The sequence below is a fragment of the Lithobates pipiens genome, unplaced genomic scaffold, assembly GCF_037356315.1.
Source record: "Lithobates pipiens isolate NorthernLeopardFrog02 unplaced genomic scaffold, aLitPip1_a1.2 Scaffold_30, whole genome shotgun sequence".
NCBI lineage: Eukaryota > Metazoa > Chordata > Amphibia > Anura > Ranidae > Lithobates > Lithobates pipiens.
The window spans coordinates 95,693,177-95,707,725 of record NW_027507791.1 but is presented as its reverse complement, the minus strand read 5'-3'; the positions used below and the strand labels follow the sequence as shown (position 1 = coordinate 95,707,725).

The following is a 14,549-nucleotide window of genomic DNA, read 5'->3' as shown; positions in this document are numbered from 1 at the left end:
TCCCATAGACTTTAATAGAGTTCTAAAGTTCACGCGAATTTTAAGTCTGTTCCCAGGTTTTGGTGCGAACCGAACCGGGGGTGTTTGGCTCATCCTTACTGGCAACCTCTAGCATCAGATCCAGCAGTATGGTAACCTGAAAACAGGAGAAATACGGCATGCAGTCAGACCAACATGGCGCTGCGGCAGCAGCCTTCTCCCAGTGCTCACGTCCGGAGACACAGAAAGGAGCTGGTAAGCCACCCAAAACCCCTAAAGCTACAGGGAAAGGTCCCCCACGAGACATGCTTTATTACACCCAGAAGCGGACTGGGGCAGCTATGCAGCCCCAGGAGGAGAGTTTAGATACCACCCCAGCAATCTTCCATGCTACTCAGGAGGATGTGCAGTGTACACAGGGATCCTCTGGATTAAGTGAGCAGCAGGCTTCTGACATGGAAGAGGGAGAGGGGGAGGAAGACAATAATCAGCCAACTGTACTGGCTGCAATACTTAAAGCTGTACACAAATGTACAGCCTCTGTGAATATGTTAAAGGAACATTTTTGTGGCTTGAAGGAGGCGGTAGGATTGATCTGTCATGACTTGCAAGAAATGAGGGAGCACACCACAGCAGCAGAGGTCCGCATAAGTGACATAGGGGACAAGCTACCGCCATTGACATGAGACTTGCAATTAGCAGTGATGATATTGAAAACCAACTGCGGCGGAACAATATCCGGATCGTGAAGGGGAGGGATCCCACGTAATTCATTGAACAATGGCTGCTGGACACATTCAGAAAGAAAGCATTCACGCCATTGTACTCTGTAGAGCGAGCACACAGGGTTCCACCTAGGTCTCTCCCGTCAGGCCACCTGCCCCACACTCTACTCGCCAGACTTCTCAACTTCAAGGACAAGGAGATTGTACTCCATTTGGCCAGGGAAAGCCGTAATATCTAATTTAATGGCACCCAACCTAGAATTGACAGCTGGAACAACACCGGTGTAGATCGTCCAGATGTCTTGATGACCTCACACTGGTGAACGGCCTTCTAACCATCTGAGTTCATCCACATTGTGGAAACTACCACAGTTGCACTGAATGTATATCTATGCCCCCCCCATCTTCCCTTTCTTCTATTTCCCACTTTACCCCCCCCCCCCCCCCACTATACCTCAGGTTTATGGTAACTCTATATACCCAACTACTTAGATATGTTACACATCTGAGATATTGATTACAACCTCTACATTATGATACCTGCATTTTCTAAATTGATTCTATGTACTATAAACTTGTACTATGTATTTTAATGAGTGATTTTTGTTACTTTTCTATGTGTTTATTAAATAATATGAAATTTTAAAGTTATTTTCTGCTTTACTTATTATTAAGTACCGGTATAGTCCAACTTACACCATTGTGGTTTGGGACTGCTTAAAGGGCTAGCATGAGTGGCTATCCCAGCACTCCCACACCAACCATTTCTCCAATACTATGTACTATAAAGGTGGCGGTGGCTTTCAACCACCAATTTATATACCACCTATTTTTCTTTATTCTGTACCCCCAACTACCTTTCTCAAAAAAAATGGTTAATAAAAATATATTCAACCATAATTTAATGGCACCCGAATCTCCTTCTACCCTGACTTCTTGACAGAAATACAAGCCCACTTCTTTGACTCAGCTACAGAGGCCTCCGACTGGCTGGATGCCAATGAGTAAGTGCTTCGCCAAGCCAGAAGAGATGCGGCAGCAGAGGACTGACGCACTTAGATATACTCGGCTGTACGAATGATATAGCATGGAAGACCAAAGGTCATTCTGATACTTAACCATTAGGAATTCTGAGGATCCGGCTGGGAGACCTTTTTACCCTCTTTTCACCATGAGCGAGCACTTGTTACGAGATCGGTTTATTTGTGGATTACAAATTGAGAGCAAGTTTCATAGCTCTTAGACAGTTATTCCCACAATTGGTCAGACGGGGAACTTCTACTGACCATAGGTTGTTGACTCTAGTGAAGTCTGTTGCTTCCTACTGGAAAGGCACTCCACTTGCCAGCATCCCCCTAAAGGACTTCCTACCCGGGGGAATTCTCTACTCCATCAAAGTGATGATAGCGCCAAAAGTTATTTCTATGTTATTCTTGATTTTCGTTCAGGTTATCTACAATTAGGGTTCCAGCAATATTTTCCAGACAACGCACCACAGCGCCATGTGGAGACACTCTGACCCCCCAGTGTGGCCCTACCTCCGTGGCCTACATGGGCTTTCATTGCTTCCTTGCTTGGCTGGGCAGAGGGAGACAGTGTGGTACCTGATCCATATCCAGTGTACTGTTACCTCTCTACTAAATCTGGACAGATGGCTATCCCGGTAGTATCTTGGAATGTTAGGGGCCTCCAAGACCCTCTTAAACGCACTATGATTTCCACTGCTCTTCAAAACCACCTGATTGCAATATGTGCTCTCCAGGAGACCCATCTGGTACCAGAGACTCTGTCATGTCTGCAGTTCTCCTGGGTGGGCTTGGCGTATCACTCTACTCATACCTCCAACTCCAGGGGGCTGAGTGTCTTAATACACCGGTCCCTGGATTTACAGCTGTTGGACAAAATGATAGACCCTGAGGGGAAATATGTGTTTCTGATATGTAGACTATTTCAGGTTAAATGTGTTCTTGCAGCAGTGTATATACCGCCTCCTTTTAACTCTGTAGTGCTACGACTCCTTCTGATGTACCAGCTGGGTAACCCTAATATTCCCCTAAAACTATTTGGAGATCTTAACGGATATTTAGATCCCGAGCTGGACAAATACCCCCCTCCTATAGTAGGGACTAAATGCCCCCGCACTACACTACTAAAATTTATAGAGGAAGTAGGATGGATTCATGGCGGTACCGCAACCCACTACAGAAACAGTTCACCTGTTTCTCAAAGTCCTACCTATCCCTGTTTAGAATCAACTTGTGCCTCTCTACCCAGGCTGCTACACTTTTAGTCCAAGACATACAGTATTTAGTAAGAGGCATTTCTGATCACTCCCCCTGGTGGTGTGCCTCAATATCAGGCCTACATCGACCCTACCAAGGGCTCCCTGAAAAGCTTAACGCTTTTTTGCTAAACCTCTTCATCTCACATAGCAGGATTACTAATGAGATCTCTGCATATTGGCGGGACAATAGGGAACACCCTGACCCCCTGGAGGCATGGGATGCCTTCCAGTCTGCCCTGAGAGGCTTATTCATCAATGAAGTAAATTCAATTAAAACACAATTTTAGGGTACAAAAGGAACAGGCTGCACAGCTGGTCTGTCGACTGCAGGCGGAGTTCATTGCTAACTCTTCTGATGAAGAGAAGGCTGGATGGCTGTGCAGGCAGCGGTGACCTGCCTGGCAACATCCTTTGCGGATAAGAAATGCTTTTTCAATAGCCAGGCCTTCTATGAGGAGGGGGAGCAGAAGGGCAGGTTGCTGGCCAAAATTTTACAGTCAGACCAGACCAGACTTCGCCTTCTATTGGTGGCCTACGCAATGGTGAGGGGAAGGTGGTGAATGACCCTAATGTTATTATGCAGGAGCTGGTGGGGTTCTACTCAGATTTGTATCACTCTAGGCAGGAGTACACATTGTTAGAATTGCAGGATTCCCTACAAGGGATTGAGCTGCCATGTCTGTCAGCCTCCCAGAGGCAGTTATTATACTCCCCCATAACCGAGGAAGAATTACTGACTGCGGTTAACTCTTTCCCAAACTTGAAGGCTGCCGGGGGAACATGGGCTCCCAGTGGAGGTATTTAAGCAGTATGGAGAGGTAATATTGCCCCAACGTCTTAGGGTGTTCAATGCAGGCCAGGGAAAGCCAGACTCTTCCTGATTCCATTACTAAAGCTAACATTGTTTTACTGCTCAAACCAGGCAAGGATAAGTTGGATCTAAGCTCGTCCAGACACATATCCCTTCTACAGTTAGATATTAAGATCCTCGCCAAAGTCCTGGCTATGAGACGAAACAATATAATTTGGTCAATTATGCATCAAGACCAATCAGGCTTTATACCCAACAGGTCTATTGCGATTAACTTGCATAGATTATTCATTATATACAGCCCTGGGTGGACAATATGGGGACAGAGCCTTGCTGTCATTAAATTCCTATAAAGCCTTTGACAGTGTGGAATGGCAATACTTATGTGCCACCATGCAGAAGCTCAAGTTCGGCCTGTCTTCCTATCCTATGTGTAATTACTATACAGTGCCGATGATACCATGTTACTTCAGGGGGACACAAAGGCATCCCTACAAGAGGCCATGACGGTCATCACAAAATTTGGAGCATTTTCAGGACTGGTGATTAATTGGGATAAATCCTCAATACTGTTGTTGGACTTTCTAACAGACAATCAGGGCAACACACTCCAAAACATTTGAGTGGCCGCCTCCATTAAATACCTAAGAGTGATTGTTACCCCACAACCTCAAGACTACATCTCCCTTAATTTATCACCATTATAAGGCAGAATAAAGAATAAACCCAAAATTTGGTCAAAACTAAAGATGTCATCAGTGGGAAGAGTGAACCTCATAAAAATGTTTTTTATGCCACAGCTTCTCTACGTCCTGCATAATACACCCATGGTTGTCCCACTTAAAACTTTCCGAATCATAAACTCGCTGTTCGGATCTTTCATTTGGCTCAATAAACCTCCGCGGATCAGGCTCGAGCAACTGCTAAAACCTAAAAAGAGTGGGGGATTGGCTATGTCCAACCTCCTGGCTGTATCACCTGCATTACACATTGCTCAGGCTTTTCTGTTTTATTTTATTTTTTTAAATTATTTTTATTGATTTGCAAGGTAAACATAAAAACAACTTACAGCCTATTGGGCATACCCAGGCTGGTTACTACTACGCCCCCCTGAGTCAGAACAAACAGGAACAAACCCCCCCCCCAACCGACATACAGCCACTGGCGTGTATGTTTAACAACCCACCGTACGCTCTAGCTCCACTGCACATCTCGCAGGACAACTTCCAATTTTGCCCATACTCTACTGCATTCTTTAATCAGTCCTAGGATGAAATATACAAGTCTTACCCTTCACCTGCTATTCGCTCTCCTCCCCAGTAAGTAATGACCTGGGACCTCAGGAATGTCAATACCTCAGAACACCCCCACTACCTTCCCAATACCTGATGGGACGATGCTAATCAGCATTCGAGTCAGCGTTGGTGTCCCGCGACTCCGTCCATATATCCCATATTTTCTGTTTTATAATTTAGTTTATTTATACAGTATATTTTATAGTATTTTTATGTACTATTGGTAATATTTGATTACTGCAATGTATTTAATGTTATAAGTTCAAGTTTACAGATACAACTTATTTTTTTTTACACTTGGCTGGACTTTGAAGGATGAAGCATGAAGGAGCACGCATGCTCCGAACGCGTGCATCATCATACTGCGACGTGGAATCCCTCTAGTGACATCCTCCCTGTGCGCTCTGCAGTTCCTGTTGGGACACCGGAAGCTACAGGCGTCACCATCCGGAGGATCAACTGGGACCCTGTCGCTCAATTCAATATACAGTTGTGCATTACTTTACATTAAAACTTTGAAAACTCATTGCTGCTCTTAGATCTGGTGCTGCTTGTTTTGTTTATGTAAACATTATATGAGCATCGGAAAAAGTAAGCATTTATATAAGAAACAGAGTACTGTAATTTGTAGGGAGTTTTTTTGTAAAAGTATGTAAAGGCAAACTAACCCTTTAATTAAAATCTACATAGAGCAAAACAGTTCAGTGTGTGGCGATGTTCATTGTTCAGGTAGGAGTAAAGGTAATGGCAAGGGTTATACAGAACTGCAGCTCTGAAAAGTCTGGTCACCCTCCTAAGTCTATGTACAGGAGTAGGTGGATCACAACAGCATGTGCTGTACATTACTTACAAATTATATATGCGTAATAATAATAATAATAATAATATGTTTTTTCTTTATTTGCTCCAGTCTATTTATCATGGCATATTTGTCTGTTTTTTTTTCTCTGTTTTCCATTGGACTGGTCATAGGAATACCGTTACTGTATATGGAAAACTCTACTGTATATCATTTTATAAACAAAGCATATCTGCACTTATCTGCACTGTATCTAAAAACAATAAATTGCTAAGGCTGGCTTATGTGAAAGACTTGATGGAATTTGCAAGAATAATCACATACAATCCTTTTATCTGTCAAAGGTTATATACAAAAAGTTCAAAATTGGAAGGTCCTGCCTACTGTTTTACCTCCATAGGCTGATCATGTACTTGTCTAGGATGAGGTTCTAAGTATTCTCTGTCATCTTTTGGTTCAGCACTAGGGAAAAAAGTTCAGAAAAAAAAGAAAAATTATTTTGCTTTGACCTGATTTCACCATCAATGTGTTAACACTATAGACTTAATTTAACAGTATAAAAATACAGCAACAAATCATCCTAATTGATAGTCAAACTGCAGTGAGCTAATGCAGTAAACTATAATCGGATCTAATGTAGCTGCTGGGAGTCAGGATGGCCAAAAACAAGCAACTGTCTCATTGAAAATAGCAGACGGAGATGTGGCCCATCCTCTTTAACAACAGGATCTGATATCCAATGTGGCCAACAACTCTCACATGTACCAAGCATGTACTGTATACGTAGGGTGGAATGGTTTTATAACCATAAAGGAGAGATTTGATCAAAAATAAGGAAAAACATTTACATAATAAAAAGATATACAAGAAATGTGTTGGGTGTCACTGGGTGACCTTCGATGAAGTATCTGCATTTTTAATGAACAATTTTCTAGTCAATTTTCTGGCAAATTTCTGTCCCTAGCTAGTACCAGAGAACCTTGCTTGTTGAATTCATTGTGACAAGCCCAGAAGTGGATAAAAATCAAAGAGCAGCTAAGAGTAGCTATATGACACACATATTTATGTTCCTCATATTTAACAGTGTTGGACCATCATCATTTAAGCTTTTTTCTCTTACTGTATTTCTACTTGGACTTCTCTTGTTTCAGCTTCAGTAGCATAAGCCATTTGTTGCATAGCAGCTTCTTGATATTTCCGTATCTCCAGTAATTCCAGCTGCAAAAATGCAAAGGGCATTATAAAAAAAAAAATTATGGATGTACAATCGTAACAGTGACAATTCCAACAGGATAATGAAATATGATGGTATAGATGTTCTATCAGGAACCGACATTGTAACTATCTAACATAGTAGGTAATTTTGGGGTAATCATCTGTTAGACAGCCTCTGCTCGAATGAGGAGCAGCTGTTATAGCCAAAGGAACTAGAAAGTGGGGTTGTGTCCAACCAAATGAATATGTTTTATGGGTACTATCCCTTTTTTACATAAACAAGGGCCCCCTGCCACAGCCCTATAAACAGGGGGGAAGGGTGTATATATGTATAGAGTAGGACTTTAAATGTACCACATAGAAGCAAACATATATAGATAAAAAACAAATATTTATTTCAAAAATGAAAAAATACGATCCTTCAAAAAAATGTGGTTCGCAACTTATTGGCTTCTTTAGGATCTTGTGTTGAGCCATGTACATTTATAAAGTATGATCCAATCTAAAAGAGTCCAGTCATCCAAAAGCCAAGGGCCACAAATTTCAAAACACTCTCTTTTCATGGTTAAGTTGGCACTTAATGAAGATGTATCTGTACATTTCATATACCTAAGAGGGGGAAATGGGGCAAATTGACAGCCTGGTGTTCCAGAGCAACAGTGCCAACTGTTGGCAAGCTTTCTTTTTTGGGGGGGTGTTGTGGTTCCCCTTCATGTTCACCAAAAATTGTGCCAATAGCTGAGACTGCTTTATGTCAGTAGGCAGGAATGTTACACAGAGAAAGACATCATACCCTCGCACAGTGTCAGGGAGATTGATATCCAGTTATTCCTGGGAAATGCTGGGTCGCCATTTTACCCATTTCCCCCTCTTTTTCTGAATATGAAATCTATACTGTATACAGTATATTTACAATAAGTGCCAACTTCACCATAAATTGGGAGTGTTTTGGTGATTGGTGCCTTGGCCCCTGGATGACTAGACTCTTCTACATTGGCTAACACTTTATATACTACACATGTCTTGATGCAAGATCCTGAAAAAGCAAATATGTCGCAATATGTGTTAATCTAGGAAAAGCATTCTGTGACAATAAGAACAATCTAAAAAAAACTTTTTTTTTTCCTTTATAAGGATCATATTTTAAATTTTGTAATATATATTTGCTTTTATCTATATATGGTGTATTCTTCTATGTAGAAAATTTAAAATCTCACTCTGCACATATATACCCCCCTTCCTACCATTTATCAATGGGTGGGGGGCGAGGGGTCCTTGAGGAACAGCTGTTAGCAATTCTTATAATAGCACTCAGACCACACATCTTATCTAAATATATTTGTAAAGTATGTATCTATATATTGTAAGACATTGCTAGAAGCTGGACAGCTGGGAACTGCAGCCATCTGTGTTGATCCTACTCTCTCATATATACCACTTTCAAAAGCTGCCTCAGCTAATGTGAAGTTTTGCAGCTATCATGTTGCATACATACTGTGGTGAGCCTTTCCAGGGCTGAAAATCTCTCTTCCCATGTTATTGTGGATTTCTCAAAGGCTTCATGCTTTTTTAATAACTTTTCCACATCATCCATACTATTTCCCACATGTGTGGTATACAAGTAAGGTTCCTTTGCGATAAGCCAGGCTTCTGCCATGGAGGCATCTCTTGCAAACTGGCAAACTTCCAACACTAAAAAAACAAAACAAAAAACAAAAAAAAAGACAATATCAGTAAAGCTGTTCGCAGAAATGATGGAGGCTGCCATAGGTATGCGCAGCCTATTGCATTTGGGTGTACACCCCGAAGATTAAACACACATGCGTGTGTGTATATATATGTATAGGGCAGAGGTTGGTGTCAGTAGAGCAGTGGACAGTGCAACAGTGTCAGTAGGACAGAGATTGGTGTCATTATTTTGTTTTTATCATTTTTTTTTATTATAACTTACCATTTTATATATTTTTATTATTTTTGACAATATCATTTTTTTACAATCATTCCTTTTTTTAAATATATTTAAAATCTTGCTGTATATTTCTCCTAGCAATTTATTTTATTGTACACTGCCTGCAGTACATGCACAGTCCAATGTACAACATACACTCTGAATAGAGTTGGGTGCTGGGATGATAACATTCCAGTGCAGAAATGAGATCATCAATGGCAGTCCTATGGCTGAAAAGAGAAGGTGTTATATGCAGAAGAAGTGTGTGGGTGGGTCATCTGCTTCCGTGCACATGGGGTTACTCTCGCAGGAGACTTGTCATGGTTATGCAGTGATCTTCCTCTGGTTGCTTACCTCCCCTCATGTGTTCTGACTAAGAGGCAAGCCACTTCCACCTGGTGGTTTTTATAACCTCTCCTCTAAGCATGGCTCCACCCCAGGCCCTATCAGGGAACCCTATATTAACATGTGCACTGCAAGCCAACAGTGCTGATCAACCATTGTGTATTCATTGTGTGTTTGGCTTCCTGATTCCTGCTTGCTGTGTGCTCTATGTTTGACTCTGTTACTGACCTTAGCATGTTCTCAATGATTCCTGTCTGCTTGTGACCTTGACCTTTTGCATTTCCCTGACCATCTCTGTCTGCCTGTGATCCTGAACCTTTGGCGTGCACTCTGTTGTTCCTGTCTGCTACTTGCCCTTACCTCTGCCATATCCCCTTACTATCCTTGTCGTTCCAGCCTGCTGCTTCCTTCTCCTGTAGTCTACTGGGAGTGTGAGCTGTGAGACCCTAGGGGCCGCGACCTGGAGCCAGACTGCAGCGAAGTACATCCTCACCACTGGAGGCTCTGGCGAACACCCGCTGGCTCTTAGACTCCGCGCCCTGGGGAATCTATGCTCCAGCTCCCATTGGGATCTGTTAGTGATCCTGTAGACCTGTGTCCTGAATCTCCCTGGGTACAATCCGCAGCAGTCAGTCCTAAGGTCCACTACCTAGCGGTGCACTTCCGACTCCTACGGAGTGCATCTGTCACCTGGTCTCAGGTGACCCGACAAGACTGCAGTCATGGGTAGAATCAAACATTAAGGCAGCACCCCAACTTAGAGCTTTCACTGTGCGCAGTAATAAAGGGCAGAGTTCCTCTGAAAAGTGACTTGTTCCATGTCACTACACTCTGTACTTATATATTGCATTAAAAGGGACGTGCTGAGCCTGCACCCACTCAATCAGTCCAGCATACCTCTGTTACCTCACTCCCAGTAACAGAATGGGGTCCCACCAAGCACATAGCTCGGGCCTCATGAGTGTTCTCACTTATAACTTTCCTCCCCCCGTACCTTGTGACCAGGTAGATAGTCTACTCCTGGTTGCCCTAGGAAATAAACAGCTAGTAAAGGAGCCAGAACATCAACCCCCTCGGTACCAGATGACCTGCCCCCTTACCAGGTACCACGCCTAAAGACTAGTTGCTTATAGCTTGTTCCTTTACTTGGTTACCCACAGCAACTACACTTATCTTCCTTTCCGGCTGAACCTTAGATGCTCTCCATGGTCCCCAGCTTCTTCAGCACCACACTTATGCATGCAGGTGAGTCTACATGCTACCTATACTTGTGTCCCATTCTCCAGGCCCCAGCTCCTCGATCCCAACTGTCCCCCTCTTTTTATATAACAGGTGGGCCCGCCAAAACTAAAAAGCCTGGGAACTGAACCGAAAATGTTTAACTCTTTCCCCAGCCTGGGCCAGCTGCTAGATAACTAACTGCACATACGTTTCACCGTGCCTACAAGCATCCAAACAAATGGCAGTGGAACAGAAGATGGCAAAAGCACTGAGGAAGAGCATGGACCTGCCAGGACTGATGGATAATAAATTCACAGGTAATTTTGCCAAAATGTGTAAGAATGCTGAAACAAACCACTGATCTCCCCCACACTACAATTTAAAAATCAATGAATGAGTTACTCAAAGGGTCAATGTACCCCTAAATTATATTTCCATTTTATGCAGATAAAAACAAAACATGCTCCCCTTTTCTACTCTCGCTTTCTCGCTGTATATATATATATATATATATATATATATATATATATATATATATATATATATATAGTGTGTGTGTGTGTGTAATATATACATATACTGTATATATACACATATATACACACACACATACAGTTTCTCACAAAAGTGAGTACACCCTCACATTTTTGTAAATATTTTATTATATCTTTTCATGTGACAACACTGAAGAAATGACAATGTAAAGTAGTGAGAGTACAGCTTGTATACGTGTAAAATTTGCTGTATTTTCAAAATAACTCACACACACATTAATGTCTCAACTGCAACAAAAGTGAGTACACCCCTAAGTGAAAATGTCAAAATTGGGCATACAGTTCATTGAGGGAACCATGTACTGCGACATACTGAAGCAGAGCATGATCTCTTCCCTTCAGAGACTGGGCCACAGGGCAGTATTCCAACATGATAACGACCCCAAACACAGCTCCAAGATGACCACCGCCTTGCTAAAGAAGCTGAGGGTGAAGGCGATGGACTGGCTAAGCATGTCTCTAGACCTAAACCCTATTGAGCATCTGTGGGGCATCCTCAAATGAAAGGTGAAGGAGCGCAAGGTCTCTAACATCCCATTCAAAAGCTCTGTGATGTGGTCATGGAGGAGTGGAAGAGGACTCTAGTGGCAACCTGTGAAGCTCTGGTATGCCCAAGAGGGTTACGGAAGTACTGGAAAATAATGATGGCTTAGGGGTGTACTCACTATTGTTGCCAGCATTTTAGACGTTAATGGCTATGTGATGAGTTATTTTGAGGGGACAGCAAATTTATACAAGCTGTACACTCACTACTTTACATTATAGCAAAATGTAATTTCTTCAGTCACATGAAAAGTTATAATAAAATATTTACAAAAATGTGAGGGGTGTACTCACTTTTGTGTGATAATGTATATATGAGATAATGTATATATGGAGCTTGTGCACTCAACTTCTTTGGTCGACCATGGCGAGACCTGTTCTGAGTGGAACCTGTCCTGTTAAACCGCTGTATGGTCTTGGCCACTGTGCTGCAGCTCATTTTCAGGGTCTTTGCAATCTTCTTATAGCCTAGGCCAGTGATGGCGAACCTTGGCCTAGGTCAGTGATGGCGAACCTTGGTACCCCAGATGTTTTTGAACTGCATTTTCCCATGATGTTCAGTGTGGATGAGTATCATGGGAAATGTAGTTCCAAAACATTTGGAGTGCCAAGGCTCGCCATCACTGGCCTAGACCATCTTTATGTAGAGCAACAATTCTTTTTTTTCAGGTCCTCAGAGAGTTCTTTGCTATGAGGTGCCATGTTGAACTTCCAGTGACCAGTATGGGGTGTACTCACTTTTGTTGTCAATGGTTTAGACATTAATGGCTGTGGGTTGGGTTATTTTGAGGGGACAGCAAATTTACACTGTTATACAAGCTGTACACTCACTAATTTACATTGTAGCAATTCATGTGTCATTTCTTCAGTGTTGTCACCCGAAAAGATATAATAAAATATTTACAAAAATGTGAGGGGTGTACTCACTTTTGTGAGATACTGTGTGTGTGTATATATAAAAAATCCAACAGGTACAGTGGGAATCCTTTGAAAGCCCATCTGATGGGTACAGCAAAGTTTCTTCACTATGTCCTCAGTGTTCATTGATGGTCCCTCCTCACATTATAAGCAGATGCATAGAAAAAGACGTTGTTTTTTTGTATCTGTTTTACTACTGCCTTTTTTAGATGTCTGAAGATCCCATTCTATTATAGTGAAAATCATGGGAATCCAGAGGGAGGGCACTTGCCCCTACCATAGAGAACTAAGGCCAAGAGTACATGGTACATTCATTTAGGAATGCCACCTCAAGCCACAGGTAGCACAAGCTGTAATACTTTTACAATGCTGGCAGCCAGCAGTATGAATCATAAATGGAGACAGGAAGACAATCAGTCACAATAGACAGGTCATTGTGGAGACACATAATACTTTACCAGTGCAGTCCAATCCAATAAAATGGACAGAAAACTGAGTAATAAAGACAAGACATGTGGGGACAAGGATGGGGGTGGTGTGTGTGGAAGTAATATCATTCCAGCAGACAGAGGATACAGCACCAAAACCCCTCCAACTCCCATAAATGGGGGTCCAATGCTAGTTATTAATACATGTTTCATCAATTAGTGAATGAAGAATCGGTATGGGTTTTATAACCCCACCCCCACTACAAACTATCTATAGTTACAGAAATAAACCGATTTTCACTTAGTTTAATATCTGCTCTTCCACTCAACCAACAAAAACTGAAAAATCCTGTAATTACTGTTTGAGCTGATCTAAATTATTATTATTATACAGGATTTATATAGCACCAACAGTTTACGTAGCGCTTATAAATGTCTGTCCTCTGGTTTACACTTATTTTCTTCTATCTTTAGGGGCTCCAAAATTACTTTATCTAAAACTGAAAAAAGTGCTAACTCTGATAATTCCCATGTTATGCTATGTTGTTTATTGTGTTTAAAAAAAATAAAAAAAGTGTAAAAACATTTTCCTGTGAATAAAGCCAGAAATCTTAAGCTGGCAATACATTGGTAGATTTTTGAATGAACACTTGTATAAACATGCATGCGAAAATTCTCAGCAAATGCCATTTAAAAGTACTTAATAATTTTATTAGTTTTTCTTTTTATTATTATTATTTTGACATGAACAGACTTTACTGAATGAAATCCACAATCACTGTTAAAAATGTATTTGTTTAAGAATAATTTTCCATCCAGCTCCTTAATTTTCTTGTTACTGCAGTCACAAACAACAAATGTCGATTTGACCCCAATAACCATTACAAAATTGAACAAACGTTCTTAAAACAAATATTCTCAAAACAACATTTTACGCCAGCTAAATAATGTAGGCCAGTGTGGTGGTTTGCCTTAAATAAAATTCTCTAACCACTAGGTAGCACTATTTACAGTTACTTACACACTCGTAACCAGTCCCAGCGCTTTTCCCACCTATCCATCATTCCAGCTCTTCTTTCTGCTAGTTGTTCAAGTTTTTCTTTTATCTGAAAAAAAGAAGAGGAATGCAATACTATAAGTGTTTTGTACACCAAAAAGCTAAATATTTTTATATATTCACACATTTGCAATCCCAAAACGTAAAAACCTTATAAAACAAAAATGTAATGCCTGTGCTCCATAAAGTTTATATGTTGTCTTGTATTACACATTTCAACTTCTGTAGCAGGGCGGTTTAGGGACATTTCCTCAAGCTAAATTTGCAGGTTATGCTCTAATCACCTGCAATCGGACAAATCCAGATGTGTAGGCAGTCCAATGTGCACCACCTAAAAAATATCCTACTAAGCTTAGATCCATATTTTGTATACTTTCTGTGAATTAAGGGTTAGTCAAAAGGACATATAGTGACATCCTTAAAGTGG

At 41.4% G+C, this 14,549-nt stretch overlaps 1 protein-coding gene across 3 annotated transcripts in view; it reads right to left on the bottom strand.

The window, feature by feature from the left end:
* Positions 1 to 14,549, bottom strand: part of SPTB (spectrin beta, erythrocytic) — a 205,057-nt gene that overhangs the window by 35,662 nt on the left and 154,846 nt on the right. For all 3 annotated transcript variants that reach the window (XM_077464649.1, XM_077464650.1, XM_077464651.1), the window contains 4 exons: positions 14,087 to 14,171; positions 8,604 to 8,800; positions 7,014 to 7,111; positions 6,286 to 6,355 (listed from right to left, as the gene is read on the bottom strand). In XM_077464649.1, the coding sequence (XP_077320775.1) occupies positions 6,286 to 6,355; positions 7,014 to 7,111; positions 8,604 to 8,800; positions 14,087 to 14,171 (450 nt within the window). The remainder of the gene's footprint in view (positions 1 to 6,285; positions 6,356 to 7,013; positions 7,112 to 8,603; positions 8,801 to 14,086; positions 14,172 to 14,549) is intronic.